General features: G+C 51.6%; 1 protein-coding gene across 3 annotated transcripts in view; it reads right to left on the minus strand.

Annotated features, from left to right (window-relative positions):
- The window catches only part of LOC119462832 (uncharacterized), a 229,988-nt gene that overhangs the window by 92,399 nt on the left and 112,721 nt on the right, over positions 1 to 24,868 (minus strand). For all 3 annotated transcript variants that reach the window (XM_037724059.2, XM_049671951.1, XM_049671952.1), the window contains exon 14: positions 6,303 to 6,421. In XM_037724059.2, coding sequence (XP_037579987.2) covers positions 6,303 to 6,421 — 119 coding nt within the window. The remainder of the gene's footprint in view (positions 1 to 6,302; positions 6,422 to 24,868) is intronic.

The following is a 24,868-nucleotide window of genomic DNA, read 5'->3' on the forward strand; positions in this document are numbered from 1 at the left end:
CTGCTCTCCTGTCCTGTGTTCGCATTAGACAAGGAACAAGTCGATGATATGCTTACGCGTGGTGTCATTCAGCCGTCCCAGAGCCCCTGGTCCTCTCCTGTTGTACTTGTGCGAGATATCTCAATATCTCGGAAGGATGTATACCCGTTGCACCACATCGATGATGATCTCGATTGTTTGCAAGGGGAAGAATATTTCTCGTCACTGGATTCGCGCTCGGGTTACTGGCAAGTTCCAACGGCCGACCCTGACCGACCTAAGACGGTTTCGTCACTACTGACGGACTGTATCAGTTTAACGTCATGCCGTTCGGATTGTGCAACGCCCCAGCTACTTTCGAACGGATGATGGATAACATCATTCGTGGCTACAAGTTGAATACCTGCCTCTGCTACCTTGACGACATCATCGTTTTTTCTCGCGATTTTCCAACTCACCTTGCTTGTTTTCGTGCGATTCTCACATGCCTCACCTCTGCTGGCCTTCAACTTAACATAAAGAAGTGCCACTTTGCTGCACGCCAGTTGACGATACTAGGCCACGTCGTTCTTTCGGAGCCCACGAAGCTCCGTGCCAGTAGCCGAATATCCCAAGCCCAGTTCCATGAAAACACTTAGAAGTTTCATTGAGATGTGCTCGTATTTTCGTAGATTTGTGCGCTGACTTTGCAACCATCATAGCGCCTGTTACCAACCTTCTGACCGCCTCTAACGGCCTGTCTGCTTGGTCAACAGCGTGCGACGAATCTTTTCGAACGCTACGGCGCTTACTAACGTCGTCACCAATACTCCGTCACTTTGACCCTAATGCGCCTACGGAGATCCATACTGACGCCAGCGGTGTTGGCCTTGGTGCGGTATTGGCTCAAAAAACACCAGGATACCAAGAATACGTCGTTGCCTACACGAGTCGAACGCTCAAGAAAGCCGAGTGTACTTATTCTGTCACTGAGAAAGAGTGCCTCGCCATAATTAGGGCTTTGGCTATGTTTCGTCCGTATCTTTATGGCCGCCCTTTCGACGTCATCACGGACCATCATGCTCTATACTGGCTCTCGTCGCTGAAAGATCCATCGGGACGCCTCGGTCGTTGGGCACTTTGCCTGCAATATTATGACATTCTTGTTGTTTACCGATCCGGGCGCAAACACTCGGACGCTGATGCGCTGGCCCGCGCGCCGCTAGCGTCTGCCACGGCTTCTCCGTGAGCTTCTTCAGCTCGCTTGTCACCTATTGACTTTGCAGAGATGTCGGAGAAACGCAAGCATGCGTGGATTTGTCAACTCCTTGGCTTTCTCCCTGACCCATCCACTTATCCCACCTCAAGAACTCTACATCGCCAAGCCGCCCATTTCACTATTCGGGACGATCTCCTCTATCACCGGAATTACACGTCTGATGGCCGGAGGTGGCTTCTAGTTGCACCCCGCTACATGCGCACGGACATCTGCGCTGCTTTCCACACTGACCCGCAAAGCACTCATGCCGGCGTTCTCAAGACCTACAATAGCCTGCGGCAGCGATTCTACTGGCACGGAATGTATGCATTTGTGTGCAAGTACATACGTGCTTGCACTGCTTGTCAGCGGCGCAAGATTACACCTCAACGCCCGGCCGGTACACTTCAGCCTCTCCCTTTCCCGGCCCGTCTATTCGACCACGTCGATATAGACTTATATGGCCCACTTCCCTCGACCACCACTGGGAATAGGTGGATAATTGTCGGCGTGGACCACCTGGCTCGTTACCCCGAGACTGCAGCTTTGCCCACAGCCACAGCAAGAGACGTTGCGTTTTTCACCTTACGCAACTTCGCACTGCGCCACGGTGCTCCTCGTAAACTTTTGAGGGCAGGGGACGTGTTTTCCTGTCTGGGGTTATTGAAGCCTTGCTTATTCAGTGTAACATCGTTCATCGCTTAACAATAAGTGCATATCATCCGCAAACTAATGGCCTAACTGAGTGATTTAATCACACTCTGGTGGATATGCTGACGATGTACACAGCGTCCGACCAGACCAATTGGGACACCGTCCTTCCTTTCGTCACATATGCGTACAACACTGCTACGCACGCGACCACAGGATTCTCGCCGTTCTTTCTCTTGTACGGACGTGAACCATCATGCACGCTGGACACTATGCTTCCCTACACATCTGACTCATCTGAGTACACTGCCATTTCTGATGTGGCCAGGTACGCCGAAGATTGTGGACAATTGGCCCGTTCATTGACAACCGAGGACCAAGGTCAACAGAAGCTCAGGCACGACACCGACCGACCTCTCACTACTTTCGCGACCGGTGCCCTGGTTTGGCTTTGAATTCCTCCGAGTACGCCTGGCCTTTCGTCTAAATTACTGGCCCGATATTATGGGCCCTACCACATCCTCGCTCGGACATCTCCAGGCAAATATGACGCTGAGCCTTTGACACCGTCCTAAGACTTACGTCGTCGTGGTCGAGAAATCGCTCACGTGAGTCGCCTCAAGCCCTATTATGACCCCTCGATACTGTCAACGCCTTAAGTCGCCAGCATGGCTACGCTATTCCCCGGGGGCCAATGTAATGAAGAAGACAAGACGACGACGAAGCAGACAGCAAGCAAGCCACAGTGTTGGTGGTAACCACACGCCCCGAGCTAGTGCTTGCCCGGATTTTGGCTGCTGGTCGCCCCGCCGTTTCTTGACGTTCGCCTGACGTTTCTCGCCGTTCCTTTACGCTTACACGTCAATAAATAACGTGGCATTTTCTATAACGTTTTGCGTTGCTTTCTGAGCCAGGTGGTTTGCTTTGACTTTCAAGTTGGTGCCTTTCTCCCTCCTATTAGAGACATCAGTGCGTTGTCAGCAATCGTCGTAGCAAGTCGTCGGCAATCGTATTCAAATTGATTTTGCGGGAGAGTTCTTTGTGGGCGTGCAAAATTGCCAGATGGTTGAAATCGGCTTGTATAATCATCGATCGCAAGTACATTTTCAGTCGCCGAAGGCAAGAAAAGGACCCCTCAAATGCAGTCGGCGAGACCCGTATGGTCAACGTAATTTTTTTAGGCTTGGACATTTCCGGCAAAAGGTTTCGCAGGTGTTCGCCCTGGCCCCCCGTGAACATGTGCACGACGTCCTCGAATGTGTGCAATGATGCCGATCTTTGCTGGCTTAAAATGTCAATCAGCATATCTCTGTGCAAAATCAGGCGTCCTGGTTCAAGGTCGTCACCGTAGAACGCCATCACCGTAGAACTTCTCTATGGCAAGCTGCTTAATGTGGGACTTACGCTGCCACATATCAGGTGGGATACCTGTTGTTTAACGAAGACAGCACTGTGTCAAGTACTTCATAGAACCTCTGGCGGTACATGTCACTCGCTGATGGAAACACGTGAGCTGAGGAACCTTCTTGATGGCGACGTGGACTCCTCTTTTGCCTAGCAGCTTGAACACACGGGTCCTCAACTCCTACTTTTCCTGCCTCTGCCATACATACGGGGGTCAAGCGCTTTATTTTGGAGTTAATCTGCGCCGAGTTCAAGCTTGGGCCATCCGAGATGGCTGGTCCCTTCGCGTGCGCTGTCTCCCCGCGCACCTAGTGTTATGCTTCCGCTGGTGCCTATACGGCGGAAAATATGCTTCCTTTTCAGCCTCAGACGGGTTCTGGCGAAGTACCGATAACCGAGGTGCCCACTGTTGTTTTTGTCGTTGGTGCTCATGCTGTGTTTGTAGCCGGTGCACATTGCAACGTCCGCAGCCGCGGTAGAAGGGAGCTCGACGCCTGTTTTCTATTTCTCATTTTATTGTGACAGAAATTGTATCGACACTCCAGGCAAATTTTCGCTGTCGTCGTCACCGTGATATTCCGTATAAAGTCCAAAAGTCAAATGAGTAAGCGACCCATACACTGTGGGTGAGAGAAAAAGCGCGTAACATTGATCCGAAAAGGATGGCAGCTTGATCGACATTATCTTCCCACGCGGTCAATATTCGGGTTAGTTGGAGGTCATGTGATCAAATGCGCGCATGGGGAGCAGAACACGCGTCTTCTCATCTAGCCCTGCCGCACCTGGGAATGACTGCACGGTTGACGCTTACGCGGCCCGCGTGCCGTATCCACTTGTTGGTAATCATTGGGGTGCAATGATCAAGAGCGAGCAGGGATGGCTGCTAACTTCATGCGCGCTGTCTTCCTTCTTAGGCTGTTTTTCCGCGCCCCAACTATTGCAGATCGCATAGCCTAAGTTAAGAGACAGGGGTAATTGGAAATCGCTGACAGAGGCCGTCCTGTAGTGGCCATAAAAATATGCAGATGATATTGATGAACGTAACTTTCGGAGTCGCGGTGAATCGCATGGATGTACGAACCGTTCGCCCCCGCTGCCGATCTTGTGATAGCGACTGTTCGTGGTCATCCACCGAGATATTTTCAGGCTTACATAGTCGGTGCATTGTACGATGTTTGTTATTTTAATTAATAAGTAAATGTTACTACGATTCATATAGGCGATATAACCAACGTACAGACTCGTGTGAGGGCCGCACTTTTTTGCCGCAATTTTGACGAGCCTTACATTGGACCGGGCCATTTTAATCTAATTTTTCCAACTACCAGTATGAAATCCGCCGTAAACCTCCCCGATCACCTCCTCTCGCCATATATAGTCATGTACAACTGTAGAAGGCAGCGACATTTTCCCGTCAAAGGCGGATGCACACGAGCATCCACCAATGAGTTCGCACTCGAGACGATTGACTTCATGAGCCGGGCGGCCTGTGACCCCGCCGACAGAGGACATATAGCAGCCCGCGCTTCGAGCTGGGCCGAGTCGCGTCAGTGGGACTGTTTCTTTAGTCGCGGTGGCAATCTCCTGCTGCGCTTCAGTGATCAGGGCGGGGCGCCTCTCCTGTCTTCTTAAGTTGTAACCGACTTTTTTTATAGTTGCGACGCACGAAAGTACGCTGCGCGGGAAAATTAGCAGTGGAGCGCGATTGGAATCAGCGGTGAACGCGATTGCTTCTCGGTTGGATTAAAAAAAATTGCTTTCAAGTTGGGGATGCGGCTCTTACACGGATTTATACGGAAAAGTCTTCCTTCGTGTAATTTTGCTATTCTTCACTATAACTAAAACTGTTTCGCCGTCGCGGCGAAACTAACTGCAGCCTCTTTTTTTTATTCTGAGTCCTAGTAAAAGCTCTGCTGCGCATGACTGCTATTGATTCTGATTTCGATTGAATGCGGCTTGGCGTCACTTCGGTTACTCAGTTAATTATATATATTTATGACCTCTGCGTGCACGTTGCGAAGTTTCCATCCCCAATAAATGCTGTAAATTATAAGTTGTTTTTTCATGAGTCGGTAGCATTACCTACTCCAAAGAGAAGCAATACTAAGACATATTATTCACGTGCATTTCACACACCGTTGATAAAAACTCTGCCGAAGGGGTCACTGAAGTCTGCAGGTCTTTTTCAGTGTGAAAAAGAGCGCGCAAAGCAATTTGTAGCGAGTTGAACATACCGCTACATATTCATTCACAAGACATAGGCTACCCATATAATTAAAAATAATTGTTAGTTCGCTACCTTTTTCTATTTAAAAATATAATAAAGTTTGTCGTGTGTACACATCGAAATACATAAATTGTATCTTTGCATGGTCTTCACATTGGAAACTAAAATAACATGTTGAAGTGAAAAAATACAGATAAGGTAGCCGCCGTTGGTGCTTATAATGCGCGTGTTTTCCTATTGTCAGGATTTTCAGAAATAAAGCGAAAGTATGAATAAATGCCGTGCACGTCCGCGTCAACAATGATGCAATGAGCTTTTAGCCACACTAACACTTTAAGGGAAAAGCTAGAGGCAACCTAAAATAATTCATAAATGATTTGGGTAACAGGGCTCTGGTAATGACATTTTAGGAGCGGAGGGGGGAAGTGGATTTGGCATCGCCGCCCCCCCCCCCCAAAAAAAAAAAAAAAAAAACTCCAAAGGGGCTCGACCCGTAGTCGGCGCCTATGGGTGTTCGTGTGAGAGACAGAGAGAGAAAGTGTATGGGTTTGTGTGTGTGTGTGCATCGCTGTTTGTAATGCTCTCGCAAAACTGACCCGAACGTCGTAGATAGGTGACTTGTTCTTCATCTCGCGGCTACCACAGAGAGACTTGCGTTATCGCTCTTCTGCTGGTTTCTCCTTTTTTTTTCGTCTGTTTCAGGCGGCCAGACGCAAACTGCAAGCACGCTACTGTCTGGCGTTTGCCGTCATGAGCGGTGTAGAAGCGTTATGCATACACTTCATGCGAGGCATAATCACTCACCTGAAATGTGAATTGGGCAAGCCTTTGCTCGAAAAGACCCAGTACTGTATAAAAAAGCCATATCTCGCTGTAGTGGCCCATTCAAATGAATCCACGTCATCCAGGTTTTGGGTAACATTCTGCGTGGAGTAAAACATTTACTGTAAAATACGCTAGGTCCTGTATTGTCACGCTATCGCGACAGAGGAGAGTTCAACTGTGGCGTAATGCAGAGTCACAACACACTCTTGGTTGAGCGAACCTGTGCCCATAAAGAACGAAATACCGCAAGAGCAGACACTCAATTGGCAACAGGAAACACGGCGTGCCTAGTATTCACGTGAGCCGTTAGTTGACGCGAGCAGCGGAAATAAAGAACGTGAAATGAAGTTAGCGGACAATATTTATTGTTTTATTCTTTCCCGCTAAAACTAAAACGTTTTCCGTATACACGAAGTTATCCTTTGTGGCTTACTTTTCTTGCGTTACCTAGCGGCATGCCAATGACACGCACAACGCCCCATATGTATGCGCCATGCGCGAGACACGCCTCCAAAGCGGGCGAGGTCGGATGCACAGTGAGCGTTCCCTTGTTCGGCATCCCGTTTGTCTTTTTTCGACGCAGCTCGGGTCTCTTGGGCTCACGACGTATTTATGCGTTCCTGGTGCACTTCGACACAGCACTCCTGCGCTGTTGCAGCACGGCAAGGTCAGAAATTTTGTTTGACCATCTGCCTCTGCATTTCATGTAATTTAGGTTTAGGGCACACTGGCCGCACCGGGTATTGTGACGCAGTAAGCGAGAAACAGCTCAGCCTTTCTGGCTCAGTTAGTTTGGTTTCTATGAAATTTTACTATGAGATGTTCACCATGCTTTCTATGGGCCCCAACAATGTTGCACCTTATGTCGGTACTTGCTGGGGTACTTTTTGGGCACGATGGCCGCACCGGGCGTTGGGACGCATTAGCGAAAGACAGCTCGGCCGCTGTGGCGAAGTTATTAAAACGAAGCTTTCTGTGTCTCACTGATTCGCCCGTGAGCGCCGAAAGCGAGAGTCATGTGCGAGTGTTAATGCGAGAGTCTTATGCGATCTCCATGTTTCAAGGACGCGCAGTGAGTACAGAAAGTCACATGATCCAAGAAAAGCCAGAAGCGAGCCAAAGCATGCCCAGCCATGTATAAGAGAAGATTATTGATTAGCAATATTAAGTAATGATTCGATTAGGGTGGTTTAGAGCGGAAAAAGGTCAATTAAGCTGGATTAAGCTGTATAAGGAGGATTAAGTTGGATTAGGCGGCATTAAGGTGGATTAAGGAGTACAGAAGGCATACGTGAATATCTTGGCAAATATCTACAAAGATTCCAGAGCTACCTTGGTTCTCCACAAGAAAAGTAGAAAGTTACCTATCAAGAAAGGGGTAAGGCAAGGAGACGCAATCTCTCCAACGCTGTTGACTGCATGCTTAAAAGTGTTCAAGCCATTAGACTGGGAAGGCTTAGGAGTGAGGATAAACACTCAATATCTCAGAAACCTTCTGTTTCCAGATGCCATTATGCTCCAGATGTCCTCAGCGCGGAATGCTACACGATGGCGAGCGGTTGGGGCATCGTGAATTCCTTTAGGAACAGTAGAACCAAGTTGCTTGGGGAGACAATCAGAAGCTCCACGCCAGCGGGAGTGGTACGAAGACGGAAAAAATATCGTCAGTAGGCTCAAATGGACGGAGCTATGGGGTGGACTGACGAGAATGGAGCCGGTCGGTTATAGACCGCAACGTGTCGTCGTTTTTGTACTCTTCAGCGCGGATGTTGTCCAGATTAAAAATAGCCATGACGAAGTCGATGGTATTTTACTCGGCGGTGCCGGCAAGGCCGACAGGGTAGCGTGATAAACAGTCATATCTTGGTGCATCCGGCCAGATTTGCACAGAACGTCAAAGGTGTACTCCTGTAGCTGTGACGCCGAGCGACCAATTCTTCCTGTAGTATCCTACCGTGACCAGAGCGAGGAAAGGGCAAGGTGGTCCGTGACGACAGAAACCGTGTGGCCGTATAAGTAAGGGCGGAATTTTGACACAGCCCAGACTAAAGCGAAGCATTCGCGTTCAATTGTCGAAAAATTCCGCTCCAACGACGAGAAAAAGTCATAGGCCGGCGCGGCACACGCAGCACAGTCACAGCGCAAGCTGGTGGAGCGGCTCAAGAGTAGCTCCATTTGGCCTCCACGCACAACAGGGTCTTCGCGGCAATCTCTTCGCCTCGTTTTGACGAGAACTATCTGAACTGTCCGCCCCAACGTCGACGGCGAGCTGCGGCTTGTAATGCTCTCTGCACAGCAGTCTGCTGAGCCCGATCAAGCCTTACAACTGCAACTTACATGTTGGGCACGCTGCGTTTACAGGCACCTTTACTAGATGGCGCCACCATACTGGCGGAGGCTGGGGTAAAGTGAGCTTTAGCTGGGGATCGCGTTTTTTTTATTGCGCGCCTCGTCTGAATCGCATCTCGTCGTCTGCACCTGCGCCGCTGCGTTTGCAGGCGCCTTACCTAGATTGCGCCACCATACTGGTGGAGGCTCGGGTCGTCACTGGGATCATTTAAAGGGCATGTTTCCGCTGCCTGATCGCAAGCGCTTGCGTGGCTGAGTTGTAGTGTATCTGGCTCCCACACAGCGGGCGCGGATTCAATCCCGGCGGGAACCTGGTACTTTTTTGGCATTTACGGCGGCGGACGCCATCGGCGGCGACAACATCGCGAACCGAAACGGCTATTGAAATGAGCCCATAACAGCTTACGTTGTAAAAGCGGCTGGCATGGGCAATGACACGTTTCGGGTTGTGCTGGCGTTTGGCTAGGACTGCACTTAAGCCGCGACCACTAGCTGCGGGCGAACTTCTGTTCGGGCCAACGGTTCGAAATTCACAAAAATGGGTGGTGATGTAATTTAACTGAACAATGTAAGGTGGTGTATGCGGTAGGATGCTCATCACCCCAAGAAAGACGTCCTTCTTAAGTAGGTTAGTAAACGGCCGGGTAATGTCGACAATGTTCCCGAAAAAGCAGCGGAAGTAAGAGCATAAGCAGACAAAGCTCCGTACATCTTCAAGAAACCAACGCGAGGGATTCTACCCGGGCACCCGCGGATGCACATCGCGTCGCATCTGGCTCTACTAATCCACCATCGACCACCCAGAATTTTTGACCACCGGCACGAAATCCTACAGCCATCATCACTGGCAAGTCGCCAGCTTTTGCTTGACACCAAAATTTCCGAGCTCGGCTCTTTTTTCAGCCCGAGATGGCCGTTTAAGATCCCTAAGCGGCTGTCACCACGTTAAGCCTAAACGCGCCACAGCGACAGCGGCACGGCGGATGGGGACGCCGCGTCGGCAGCCGACGCGCCCCGTAACGCCACTCCCTGGGTAGGGGCCCGAGCCGCGGGAATGGACGCCATAAATTCCGACCCCGCAGGCCAACTGGACTACATGGATGCTGAAGGCTTGGAGCCTGAGCGCGACATCGGACCCTACGATTACCGCCCCGGCATGAGCAGGGCGACCGACACGTGCAATGGTACACAGCCTCCGCCACCCCTGCCTCACACTCCATGGTACCGGGTGCTCGACGCTCGCCGACGGAGGGTTGTCGCCGAGGAGTCCTCGAAGACACCACCACCCCATTCGACTCACGTGAACGTCGACACGGACCCGGCCGGCCCGGCCTGGCTCGCCTCCCCGAAGGGGACCCCAAAGTGGTTCTCCGAATAAGAGGAGGCATATCACTACAACAAGAAGCGGTCTTACCACTGCGAGCCGCGATACAAACTGCACTCTGAGCCCCGCTGCCTCTGGAGGGAGCGAATATGAGTCCGCAAGGAACAGAACATCGCCCTGGTCAGCACCCCAGACCCTGACCTCGCCGAACAGCTTTGCCACATTAAGATGCACCTGCTCGGCAGCAAGTCGTATCAAGTCTCCGCGTATGTGGCTTCCCTGGAAAACTCCTGCAAAGGGGTAATCACAGGAGCCCTACCTATACCTGCTGAGGAAGCCCTCTTGAACAAAACGGTCACCTACCACCATGATATCAACATTATCCAAGCCCGACCCTTCGGAAAGAACGGAGCATGCCTCTACACCTTCAAGGGCAGGCGAGTTCCCAGCTACGTATACTTTCAAGCCGTGGAATTTCGATGCAGTCCTTTCCGCCCAGTCACCCAAGTGTGCCACGTTGCTGCGTCCGAACCAGACATCGACACTACATCTGCCCATACCCACAAGAATGGCGGTGCGGGAACTGCGGCATGCTTAACACAGATGAACACCACGAACGTTGCCTTCCACGCTGTCTAACCTGCCAATCCGATGACCATCCCGCCATCGACTTGCATTGCCTTGCTCGTCAGAGGGGGCTCAGACCCCAAGCGGTGAAAAAAGGGCACCAGCTCCCAAAGGGACACAATACGACTCCACCGAGACGGGATACCGAGGTATCGACGGCAAACCAACAACCTCGCGACATTCCTAAGAATACCTCCAGCCAAGGAACTCAGCGCTGCGCCCGACCCAAGGAACCGAAAATATCATACCACGAAAAGAAGACTAAACAGCAACATGTTCAACCGCGAGTACCTCCTACCTTACGGACTAGAGCACTGTACGGGCCAATTTTTTCAGCCCGGGCCGGGCCCGGGCCCGTTTCTACACTGTGCTGCCCCCCCTCCGAGCCCGATAAAAACTTTTAGGGCGAGACCCGGGCCCGGCCCGGGCCCGGAAATAATTTACGTTACCCGCCCGGCCCGGCCCGCCACCCCTTTACCTTAGGCCCGAGCCCGGCACTAGCCCGGCTCGAGCCCGGCTCGAAACCGGCCCGAACCCGGCCCGAGACCGAAAAATGCATGTTTTCCAGAGTTGAGACGCCCGAGAAGAACTCGCTGCACGTTACATGCGCACCACCAGAAAGCCTGAGCCCGCCCCGGGCCCGCGTCAAAAAACCCGAGCCCGGACCGGGGCCCGGGTCAAAAAGCACACGCCGTGCCCGAGCCCGGCCCGAGCCCGTGAAAAAAACTGCTCTACCCGGCCCAACCCACGGGCCGGGCCGGGCCCGGGCTTTCGGGTAAGCCCGAGCCCATGCAGTGCTCTAATACGGACGCCTGCGACACCACTCAGCAACCACCCACCACTCGCTCCTGCGTAGTGCGGTGCGAGAAGCGAGGTCACGTGGCCAGCACTCCCGCAACGAGAAGTCACCCAAGCACTTGGTTCGACGGCAAGAGGGGGTCCCACGAGTTCATCCAGTTCGGCAACAGGAGGGTGGCTGGATCAAGACACACAGCTTCAGCAACGGCAGGACCCCCTGGCCGACGCTGGTAAGTCGCCCGTTGAGCAGGCTTCCCCAATCCCTCCCCACTCAGCACCGCCCCATGCACCAGTCCTTCTACAACAGACTTGTGCACAATATTTCAATACCCCAGAATTCACACAAGGCCTCACGCAGCTAGTTATAAAATTTGTCTATTAAAACACAATTGGTTAAGGAACAAGAACAGGCGCTACAAAGAATGGAGACCACGTTTATTCAACGCATTGACAAAATAGGAGCTGCAATTAATCACCTCTACGATTTGCATGCTCAATCGTCACCAACCCGTAAGAATAAACAATCCAAATGTGCCGCCGCCGCTTGCTCCCCTCAGCCTACGGAGGAGGTGACCAGCCCAGAATGTGGGTTTGTAGAAGGAATTTGTAAATGGAATTGTAGAAGCATCAAAAAGAAGCTCACTCAATTGCCGCATACATTCAACGCTCCACAAACCCGCCAGATATAGTGTCCCTGCAGCTCCTACTATACCAACTAGAGTGGGCACCAGCACAGAAAGGGACACCCAGGCGCGGATCCAGGGGGGATGTCCGGATGTCCTGACCCCCCCCTCAGATTTCTGCATCGCCCCCTCGCTGACAGGGGGATGGCACTGTCGCAAAAAATATGGCCACCAGCATTCTTCAAAAGTATTTTTCGCGAGTACCAGTGGTAGCAGCCATGTAGAAGTAAAGCTAGCTCGCTCACAAGCTTAGTTGTATTCTGTAGGGGTGTGGTGTCCCGAAGTTGCCGTAGTTATTTTTTATCATGAACACCTTGGACCTCCTGGCACCGGCCGTGCCTTACTCGTCCAGTCGGTGGCGTCGAATGAACGAGGGGACGTCCCTTTTGCCAAGCACGCCGACGTGCGCGCAAGCGCTTGGCGCCTGATTAACTTACTTCCCCCCTCGGGGTGTCATCGGTTGCCTCATTGGCTGTCATCGGTTCCGCGACCAACCTGCTTAATGAAAGAGATCTCTCACTGAAGTGTTCATATATAAATAATAACAAGTAACAGCTAAACTAAGAACTACGCATAGGCAACTTTTTTTATCTGTAGCACTAATTGTGATCACAGTTACACGTTGACAATATCCAGTACGAGCACAGTACCGTTCGTACGCTACAAGTTTTTCATTGGAACTTCGCAGTTTTATTGTCGTACATTAAGCATACTAGGCTCAAACCCGCCGGATCCGTTTGGCTGAGTGGGTGTTCTCGCGGAGCGGGGCGAAGCCTCGAGCCGCGTCTGCGAAGTGGAGGAGGGTGACGTCAGTGGCCAACGCCAGCGCGCGGGCCTAGGATGGCGTCGCGTGGTTATAGCAAGGAGGACTTGGGTTAGAGAAACGGGAGCAGATGCACTCCTTGTGTAAAAGAAAGGCGTCGAGTGGGAAACAAAACATGAAGACGCTGGCTCGCGCTCTCGGCTAACACGCCACATCGTTGTTCTTGTAGGTGGCGTCGTGAGTCTTCATACGCGGTGATTCGCATATCGTAAACACCCAGCGTAGGGGTTGCCGCGTTGGAGCGGGGCGTTACGCCCGCATTCAAGAACGTTCCTCTAGTCAACACAACACCTCGACTCAAGAGGAAAGATAGCACCGCCATCCCTCCAAAGAAGTGGTCACTGAGCTTCATGATCATTCACGGGAATTCTTTAAATTGTCGCGTCTTTATCAGTCGAGAGGTGGCGCTGTGCTCAACAAGGTGGAGTGGAGGAAGAGATTTGAGTCGAGGGCTGTTTGAAAATAGGGAAGTTGGTCCTCCAAATCAAACGAAGGTGTATCAGCCGAACACAAATAATCTTCTTAAGGAAATCAAGGTGTCCCAACAGAACTCCAAAAACGGACGCGTGCTTACGCATTTATAACGAACCTGCAACAGATCGTCCCAAATTTTATTTTAAGAAACTATACAGGCTAGATATACCGAGTGTTCAAAATTAAGCTTTGTGGTTTTCTTAAAGTTAGGCACTGGGAGGCACGTGAAGACCATCTGCGCATGTGGCCAGGGGACCATGTGACCATGTGGCCAGGGGGACACAAAGTGGGATGATAATTATCGCTGTTAGCAGCCGAATTAACTAAAATTGAATAATAAACTTTTAATTGACTGCAGTCAGTGTGTATGTTTGTATTCAAAAGTTATAGATAGTCGTGTTTCTACACAGTTTCACTTGGAAGAATTATTCTTGCATGTCTGTGCTCCTAGATATCCAACTCCATATTTTAATTGTCGTTCGCATGATTACGCATGCAACTTGCAAGAAAGTGAGGATCGGTGCAAAGCTCCTCCCTGATGTGACGCGGCTGTTGGGTGCAGCGTTTAGTCTGACAACGCGGCGGAGGCATTGGCAAAGAGAATAACTGTCCCCCTTCCCCTCACGGCTGGTGAAATGAAAAAAAATCGAAGACCCGTAACTGCTGTCGTAACACGCAACCGCGCAGCCTGTAAAGATGGCGGCAGCTGCCATGCCGAGATAATGGCGCGAGCGGAGAAGCCGGAGGGCAGTGTGTGTGCGTAATGGTGACTAGACGACCGGGCATGGTTCTTCCCTGGGTTACGCAAATAAAGTGACTGCTGTTTTTTATGTATTGTAAGTTTTATTGAAATCAAGAGCAACAACTGCACCATCAACAACAGAAACCTTTTTAGCTATGCTAACGCATATTTCATACTGCCGCTTTAAGTTTGGTGTTGTCATGCACAAATCTCATGACAACACTTCACCCATCAAGATGTGAATGCCCTAAAAATGTTCAAAATGCCTCCCTTCCACAGCAACACAAAGCGTAAACCGGTCCGCGTCGACTCGATAACTCTGCGCAGTACGACAATTGAAATTTGGGATCGAATATCTCGGAGCACGGACACGCTAGAATAATTCTTCGGGCTGATACTGTGTAGAAACATGACCGCCTCTAAGTTTTCAATACAAACATACACACTTACTGCAGTCGACAAAAAATAATCGTTCAATTTTAGTTAATTAGGCTGCTCACAGCGATAATTATCATCTCACTTTGTGCCCCCCTGGCCACATAACTTATTTGTACAGGTGGTCTTCGCGTGCCTCCCAGTGCCTAATTTTAAGAAAACCATAAAGCTTAGTTTTTAACACCCTGTATTATCAGGCACAGCCGCCAAGCACATGGCTGTATGGGGTAACGTCCTTTTCCTATACGCTCGGAGAAACCGATACCTGGCTTCGCTACAGGTCTTATTCCTCTTTCTGGGGTTTTACGTGCCAAAACCAGTTCTGATTATGAGACACGCCATAGTGGAAGGCTCCGGATTAATTTTGACCACCTGGGTTTCTTTAACGTGCACTACAATGCAAGCACACGGGCGTTTTTGCATTTCGCCTCCATGGAAATGCGGCCGCCACGGCCGGGATTCGATCCCGCGATCTCGTGCTCAGCAGCGCAACGCCTGAACTGACTGATCCACCACGGCGGGCTACAGGTGTTGCTCTAGCCGTATAAAACGCGAGTTTATCGTGAGCAGAAACGGTCAATTTCGCTAAATAGGAAAGGCTAATATCATCATCATCATCATTGACAGAAGCTGACCCCCCCCCCCCCCTCAGAAAAAACCTGGATCCGCCCCTAGGGACACCACACCAGACCTCACGATGGCAAGCAGACATGTGATAGTGAAAATACACGAGGTCCTGCAGGACACATCAGGAAGTGATCACGACGTGATACAAACAAAAATCCTAACGCAAAATTCCAAAAATTTTCAGCCCGAAATTCAGACTCTCGTTGACTGGGATAAACTCCGCACGTACATAGCCATGGAGGATACCACACCACAAATCTTGGAGTCTTGGACTCAAAAGATACAACACGCGCTCGACAGAGCTGGCAGAAAGATTAAGAACATCAAGAATGCCCCACAAGCAGACCCCCACCCCCTCGATCTGTGGGAGGCTCATCGAAGCCTCTGCAAACAATGGAAGCGCCAGAGACTAAACCGCAAACTTCGCCTCCGTACCTCTGCAGTCACGGAGGAGGCTGCAGAATATACCACCCAGCTTGCTCAAACAAACTGCGCCAACTTTTGCAGCACCCTGAAAGGAACGCTGGGCACATAACGTACCTGGAACTACCTGAGGGCTCTTCTCGATCCCACTTCCACGAAAACCCACACGGACACTACTACCAATAAGCTCATTTAATTAGAGGAGCAAAATGGCGCGGATATTATGGCGCACACCAAAACTCTATATATATTCCGCAGCCTATACCTACACATCCGAACGTACCCCCTTTAACGCCGCCTGATACGGACGAAAACCTAGATGCAGATGTCACACTCCTGGAGGTGAAACAGGCCTTCGCCTATATTACCCGGGACACTGCACCAGGGTCCGACCGGATAACGTACAAAGTCCTTCGAGACTTAGATGACATGTCTCTGCAGGAGCTCACGGATCTCTTTAACGAGCACTGCAGAAAGGGCACCCTGCCTGGCGATTGGAAAAACGCCCAGATTAATCTTATTCCCAAACACGGCAAATCATTACTGCTTCAGAATTTACGGCCTATCTCGCTAACGAGTTGTGTACGCGAACTTTTTGGGCACGTGATAGTCGGCGACTACAACCGCATTTAGAAACTAAACGTTCGTTCCCCGACACTCAGTTTGGGTTTCGCCCTAACCTATCGGCGCAGGATGTCCTCCGGCATATTAAAGAGACTGAACTCTATCCCAAACGACGGATGGCACGCACCAGAGCCATCCTAGCATCAAAAATACAAAAGGCCTTTGACAACGTAGGACAAGAACATATCCTGAGGACCCTTGCCACCACAGGATGCGGCCGTAGGATCTGGCAGTATGTCAAAGCTTTTTTGGAAAATCTCACCACCAAAATTAAATTAGGTCCACTCACATCCGCCGCTTTTGCCCTACCAAATAAGGGCACACCTCAGGGAGCAGTCATATCACCACTATTATTTAACGTAGCCAATGACCCACTTGCCAGAGAGTACATAGATGTACCTAAATTGCACCACGCGTTCTATGCTGATGATATGACCCTATGGGTGTCAGAAGGCTCCATTGGGGAGGCACAAGTTGTCCTACAAACAGCAATCAACGTCATCAAACGGCATACTAGCATAATGGGACTCTTCTGCTCGCCATAAAAGTCCGAATTGCTCACGATTAAACCCCACACGTACGACCCAGGCATAGACCTGTTCGTATATGGTCAACCAGTGCCTAAGGTTGATAAAATCAGGATCCTGGGTCTGCACAACCAATCTAACCTAGACGCGCGTTTTACATAGAACCTCCTCGATAATAAAATAAAGCAAATCTCAGGACTGGTTCACCGGATTACGTCACACAATCACGGTCTGTCTGAAAAGGACATCATGCAAATGATTGAAGCTTTGGTGGTCAGTCGCCTCGCCTACCATCTCCCGTATCATAATCTCACTGAAAAACAACTGGATCAGGGTAATAGTCTAATCAGGCGGGCGGTTAAGACCGCACTCAGGTTACCGGTGCGCACTAGCACTACCCGCCTTCTGCAGACTGGTCTCTATATTGCCGTTCAGGAAATCATAGATGCACAGACAAGTAATCAACTCCTGCGCCTCTCCCAAACTCCCATTGGGCAAAACCTACTCCGAGCTCTGGGGTGGGAGCCAAGCAATCCCGAATGAAGAGCCGTGGTGCCCCGTTCCTGTAAGACTCGCGGGCTCACGTGCACCTCAAACCGTTGCGACGAAACATGAATGTTCAATGCTACCGGGGCCGACGCAAGGCGCGGGCTGATTACTACGCCCGGTGTTATCAAAATCGAGAAGACGTTCTCTACGTTGACGGCGTGGTCGGTCCGCTCGAAGGAACGGCCACGGCTGCTGCCATGACGGAGAACGAATGCAATAACATCTCTGCCTCGGTTAAAACAGCGCGCACCGACGTCGCTGAGGGGGTCGCATTAGCCCTAGCAGTGGCGCATGCGGCCGCGGATTCTACGATTACAGAAATCTGCACCGATTCCCAATGTGCATATCGTTACTTCCTTCAAGGCGCAGAGCCTAACACAGTCACACATATTTTACAAAACATCCCTCCGCTTCCCCATCCGATGATCATCACGTGGGTGCCTGGGAATGAGTGTGTCCCCGGGAACGAGCGCGTTAATGCGCAAGTCCGAGGTCGTTCCCTCCGTACTCCGGACGACCACTCACCCAACCCCACGGAAAAACCAGGACATCTGAGGGGATCTACACCTACCACCAGATTACCACGTATTACAGGAAAGGTAGACGCAATTTACCTGCCCCTCACCATTCCCTTACCCCCATCAAAGTTCAATCTGGCGCCAGATTGAGACCAAGGCACGTATTTCCCCATATCTGGCCCATTTATTTTACCCTGGTCTCAATAATCCACAGTGTACCACCTGCCGAGCACCCCGGGCAGATCTTTGCCACTGTTTGTGGAGCTGCCCCAAGCCCATGGCGTTACAGCCTATTCCCAAACCTTCCTTTTCCTCGTAGGAGGCCGTTCTTCGGGTCACTTGCTCGGATAACCAGCTCTGGCTGGTGGACCGGGCCTGCCTAGAGATGTCGGCCAGGAGGCTGCCGGACATCTAGGGGCCCAAGCACATTTAAATAGATCAAATAAAGTTTCATCCATCCATCCATCCATCAGCGGGAATATCTTGAACGGTGAACCCCTTCAGGTTGGGCTCTGCTAGTACCAACAAGGTGACTGAGAACGGCGATATGACGTCGTCAAAAGCAACACTTTTAAAAGATAAGCTGCAGGCGAGCTCGGCGTATCTAGAGCACTGCAGGGGCCGATTTTTTCAGCCCGGGCCCGGCCCGGGCCCGTTTTTACGTTTAGCTGCCCGCCAGAGCGCATCCAAAAGTTTTATGGCGAGACCCGGGCCCGGCCTGGGCCCGGAAATAATTTACGTTACCCGCCCGGCCCAGCCCGCCACCCCTTTACCTTAGGCCCGAGCCCGGCCCGAGCCCGGCTCGAAACAGGCCCGAACCCAGCCCGAGACCGAAAAAGGCATGTTTTTCAGAGTCGAGACGCGCGAAGATAACTCGCTGCGCGTTACATGCGCACCACAAGAAAGTCCGAACCCGGCCCGGGCCCGGGTCAAAAAGCACTTGCTGTGCCCGGGCCGGTTCTGGGTTTTCGGGTAAGCCCGAGCCCGTGCAGTGCTCTAGGCGCACCACATCGGCAATGGCTAACAGGCGAGTAACTTGGCTCTCAAATGTAGGTGAGAGTAAGCCACAAGAGAGACTCTATCGCCCGCTGGAAGGTTGCGGGGGAATTCCAAGCCCATTCAAAAAAGACGGCTCCTAACAATATTGTCACGCAGTTGGACGACAAGGCGAACAAGGTGACAAGGCGGTTTTGTCCTGGCTCAAAACCGTTCAGTAGGATCCTCTACTTTCTCGTCTTCTCCCTGTGCTTTCTCCCCAAAACGTTAGGTGGCATTAGCCACCCCTTCTGAAAGCGTCGACTCGATGCCACACCGGCACTAGAGCTACTGTGTGATGTACGGCTTAAACCGTACGACATGCACAATTTCGGGCCGAAGCTGTCGACGCGAAGACAAGGCGCCCCTCCAGAAATACCTCGTACGTAACGCCACTGACACGTTTCAGAACCTTGTACGGTCCGAAATAGCGGCTTAAAAGTTTTTTCAGACAAGCCGGGACGTCGAATAGGGGTCCACACCCAGACTTGGTCGCCGGGGCGGTAGGCAACGTCTCGACGGCGGAGGTTGTAACGTCGTGCATCGGCACCTTGTTGGTAACTGATGTTTACGCGAGCCAGTTGGCGGGCTTCTTCGGCGTACTGAGTGTAGTGCTCGGCGTCTGGAGCAATGTCATCGGTTGTGTCGCACGGAAGGATAGCGTCGAGCATGGTTTGCACATTGCGTCCGTAAACAAGACGGAAAGGTGAAAATCGCGTCGTTTCCTGTATTGCCGTATTGTAGGCAAACGTGATGTACGGAAGAATCTCGTCCCAAGTTTTATGCTGCACGTCCACATACATTGACAGCATGTCTGCAATGGTTTTGTTTAACCTCTCCGTCAGACCATTCGTTTGTGGATGGTAGGCTGTTGTTTTCCGATGACTCGTGCAGCTCAGTCTGAAAATGTCCTGCATCATGCGTGCTGTAAAGGATGTGCCCCAGTCCGTGATCACACATGACGGGGCGCCATGCCGCAGGACGATGTGGTGTACGAAAAACTTTGCGACTTCGGAAGCCGTGCCGCGGGACAGTGCTTTTGTCTCGGCGTAACGAGTGAGGTAATTCATTGCAACAATAATCCATTTTTTCCAGCGGAGGACAAAGGGAAAGGTCCTAGAAGGTCCATTCTCATGAGGTCCAATGGGGTCCTAGGTGGTGAAATTGGTTGGAGTAGGCCCGCAGGTCTCACAGGTGGTGTTTTGAGGCGCTGACACTCGCGGCAGCCTTTCACATAGCGGCGTAAGCTAGACGAAAGTTGTGGCCAGTAGTACTGATGGCGCACCCGCGCGAGAGTCCGCGAATAGCCCAAGTGTCCTGACGTGGGTTCGTCGTGGCATGCAAAGAGGATGTCGTCACGCATGTCAGTAGGCACAACAAGGAGAAAGGCTTTGTCCCTGCCACGGGCATTTTTCTTATACAGGATGCCCCTTCTGAGTGAGAAGGTGGATAACTCGCGAGCAATATGCCGAGGAAGTTGAGATCCTCGGCCTTCCAGGTGGTCGATAACAGGCTGTAATTCTTTGTCTGCTCGCTGCCTGGACATGAAGTCAGAATCAGAAATGGCCCCGAGGAAACCATCGTCATCTCAGAGCTCAGAGCAGGGTGTCCCACAGGTGCGCGGGAAAGCGCATCGGCGTCTTCGTGTTTGCGCCCGGACCTGTAGACAATAGTGATATCAAACTCCTGCAAGCGCAAACTCTACCGAGCAAGACGGCGAGACGGATCTCTGAGATTTGCCAGCCAGCACAGCGAGTGATGATCAGTCACCACTTTGAAGGGACGGCCGTAAAGGTAAGGCCGGAATTTTGTCGTTGCCCACACGACTGCCAGGCATTCTTTCTCTGAAGTAGAGTAGTTGGCCTCGGCTCGAGAGAGAGTACGACTGGCGTAAGCTATGACGTGATCAACACGGCCATGTTTTTGTAGAAAGACAGCCCCTAGTCCGACGTTGCTAGCATCTGTGTGGACCTGTGTATCTGCCTCCTCATCAAAATGGGCAAGGCAAGTACAGGTGCTGTCTGCATGCGCTGTCGTAGCTCTGCGGAAGCTGTCTCTTGCTCTGTGGTCCAAGCAAAAGGTACATCGTCTCGGCTGAGTCGCGTGAGCGGTTCGGCTATCTTGGCGAAGTTGGCAATAAATCGACGATAGTAAGCGCACAAGCCAAGGAAACGGGTCGCACAAGCCAAGCAGAGGGGTCGCCTGTCCGACGTGCGCCAGTGATCAGACTTCCGCGGGGGTGCACGGCGACCGTCGACGTCCAAGCCAGCGTGGGCAGCTTGAATTGCGCCTGGTGGTGTCGTCTGAATTGAGACTGCGGGGCGAGAAACAGGCACGGAGTTTCGCAAGCAGTCCGTATACGTACGGGGCTGAATGTCTGCGAGCATGGGGGCCGGTCCCGCATCAGTGGGCACCACGTTGGGCATCTGTGGGTATCGGTGGCAGTGCAGTGCTTGCTGAACCTCATCGCGGATAACACTGGCGATGGAGCCAACCATTGGCTGTCTCACTCCGTACAGCTTCTTCATTTATTCGCGGACGACAGAGCGAACAATTTCGCGAACCCATTCGGTGCTACCGCTCCCGAAGGTGACCAACAATTAGGGAGCTGACGTGGCATTCACCTGCCGGTCGAAGAGGACAGACCGCTGATGAAGAACTTTCTCCATCGTCACAGCTTCAGTGAGGAACTCGGCCACACTTTTGGGAGGGCTTCGCAACAGACCAGCAAAAAGTTGCTCCTTCACACCACGCATCAGGTGGCGTAACTTTTTGTCCTCTGGCATAGCAGGATCCGCTCGTTTGAAAAGTCGAGTCATATCTTCGACGTACATGGTGACGGACTCATTCGGCATCTGAACGCGGGATTGTAGTTCGCGCTCAGCGCCTTCGCGGCGGTCGGTGTTCCTGTAGCACTCCAGAAGGTGATGTCGGAATTCACGCGAGGATGTTAACACGTCTTCGCTATTTTGAAACCACTTGCGGGCGGCGTCCTTTAAGCTGAACTACACGTGCCGGAGTTTTGTGGCATCATCCCAGCAGTTGGTCGCAGCGACACGTTCAAACTCACTCAGCCGGTCATCCACGTCCTCATATAAATCTCCGTGAAAGGCAGGGGGCGGCAGCGGGTTCTGAAGGGTACAATATGTCGGAGGAAGAGGCGTCGAAACTTCCGTGGTGATTTTAGACGACGTCATAGCACGCTGTTCTGGTGTCTCTGGTGGTAAGCCTCGTTGTCGACGGCTTGCTCTGTGAACTGGGGTCTTCACGGGCGTAGGACTCGGGTTCCTGTTGCCGGACGGTGTCTTGTGCGTGGGATGCGTCGTCGTCGTCGCACCCAGCACCTCCACCAGTTTTGTCACGCAGTTGGACGCCAAGGCGAACAAGGTGACAAGGCGGTTTGTCCTGGCTCAAAACCGTTCAGTCGGATCCTCTACTTTCTCGTCTTATCCCTGTGCTTTCTCCCCAAAACACTAGGTGGCAATATTACAAGTTATCACATATTAAGCAATATGACCCCATTTACAGTGAATGTGAACGTGGTGCCATACAAAATTATTCCAGGGCATTAGGATAGACGAATAGCAACCTACTCCCTCGCCACCTCCGGTGCCTTCTTTGCGCTACATGACAACAGGCCCAAGCAAGGCTAGGGCTCTGGCGTTCGTTCTCTCGCTAGATTTTAACTCCGCCGCGGGGCACGCGGACGCGTTTTGGTTGAGTGATGCATTAAACGTGTCCTGTTCAACAAATTGTGTCACCTTCACTTGTCATACCGCGCTAATGCTGCCAGCCTTCACTTCCAGCTCTCGCATCTGGCGCCGTCGACGCCTGCACATCTGCCCAGCCACTCAGCTATGCCAGTCTGCGAACTGCCCTGTACACAAGCCAGCCATCGCTAGTGTGTCATACCTGACCAAACATCGCTAAGTGTCTCATGCCTGACCAAACCGGTTCGCCCCACTCTTTCTACTCCTTACTATCGTCTACATGTGCTCGCCTATGGAAACCGTGATGTCAAAGGCAAGACCAACATTGGTCGGTTCTATTATTTCATCAGTAGTGAATTTTCTGAAGCGCAAAGAAAGCCCCTTGTGTCTTTCTCAGTGAATGCTTAAATGCGTGGGACCACTTCTAAATTTCTAATTTTAGAGACCGCTTCTAATTTTAAAGGGAGGCTTTCTTTGCCCCTTCACCCGATTTTCCGGACGCTGCTGCTGCTGCGGTGGTCTTGCCGCCCGTGCCGCTGGGTTGCCCACAATAGACGTTTCATTTTCTAGCATAGCGAGTGACCTTGTAACTATGCCATTCAGTAACACAAAGCGGTACATTCTCAACGTCATTGACTCTGCCACCCAATGTATCGTGCCCACAGCAGCTTCATCCGCATTTGCGTGCGACGTTATCACGCATTTGTACAACGTATCCTACACACATGCACGCCAGACCATTGCATCTCGGGCCATGGCTCAGCCTTTCAGTTCATTTTGTTGTGGCACTTAATGCGTCTCCATAGTGTCGAGCTTCATTTCACATCTGCTTGTCATCCTGAAGGCATGCAATGGTGCAGTAACTTTTTGCCAAAGATATGCGCAGTAGAACCATTGTCATGGCCTACCAATTTGCAAGAAACAGCCTTCGCCATAAACAGATTCATGAACTCAAGCACGAACTTCAAGCCATTACAGATTCTGTAGGCCTACATACCTATATTTCGCTACAACAGCAGCGCCCCTTTAAGCAATCCAGCCATGCCCAGCGGATCCTCGAAACGACAGTGCAGCGCTCCGAAGCAGCTTCAAATTGGGAAGTGGCTCAAACGGCGCTCAAGGAGCACTGCGATTGCCGACCCCGTCTTCATACCTTTACTGTCGGTAACATGGTCTTGGGGAGATGACGAGCTCCAGTGCCACATGAGAAAATGGCTTCCGGTTCAATGGTGTTTACCGCCTCACTGAGCAGCTAACGCCAACCACATTTATAGCTTTACGTGTGTCATATGTCATGTTTGGCATCTGGTCTTCGGTAAACAACCTAGAACAGCGTGTGTGCCTACCTCAAGCGCAACGTGCCTCCAGTTTTTGGAATGACCCGGCAACCGCCCATTCTCAACGCAGAGACCTAGTGGAACCCAAAAGCGAACAACGTCGCCTCCTTAGCGCTGCAACAGCCTGAGTGGCCAGAACGCCCTCGATGGCAGCGTAGCCCCTTCGATGACTGTGCTGGAGTAAAGTGTGTTGCCACGCGTGCGCCAGCCTGTGACCGTTATGGCACAGCGTGCAAACCTCACTGACCACAAAACTTGGCCAGTCAGTCAGGGGCGGGATATGGGTGCCCCTCTATCGTAACTGCTCGCTAGCTTCGCCTCCGGTGCATCCTTTACACCTGCCCGACGCCAGGCCCAAGCAAGGCCTGAGCTCACACGTTCCTTCTATCTCTATCTTGTTCCCGCCTCCAGCATCGGCGGACGCGTTTCGGTTGATTCAAGTATGAAACGTGTTCTGTTCAAGAAATTTTATAGCCTTGACTTGCCATGTCACGCTAATTCCCTGTGTTGATCGACCTTGATAACGGTTTTTGGCGTAAATCGCGTAGCCAACAAGGTCGATCCACATAGGTCGCGAAGCTTCGGATGAAAAGCGGTTCAGAACCAATTGTCACCGACATCAGCAAGGGTGGTTATGGAAGCTGTGATTGAAGCACGACTATGTTAGGAAGGAATAAACACTGGGAAAGAAAAAAAATCACATCATATCCACGGGGTGAATGATGATGAGTGGGTGAAGCTCCAGAGGGAATCATCGGATCTCCCGCTTAAGGGGACGCTAGCACAAACGCGTTAGAAACGTGCAGTACTCTCTAGTAAGGGGGAGCGGCCACAGCGTCTTACGCAGCCATTTACACATGCCGGAACGTGCACCGCGTTTGCCGACGCCATCACATGACTGCTGAGAGAGTATACCCCCCGTATTCATAAACGCTCCTCG

This window comes from Dermacentor silvarum, chromosome 8 (genome assembly GCF_013339745.2).
Source record: "Dermacentor silvarum isolate Dsil-2018 chromosome 8, BIME_Dsil_1.4, whole genome shotgun sequence".
NCBI lineage: Eukaryota > Metazoa > Arthropoda > Arachnida > Ixodida > Ixodidae > Dermacentor > Dermacentor silvarum.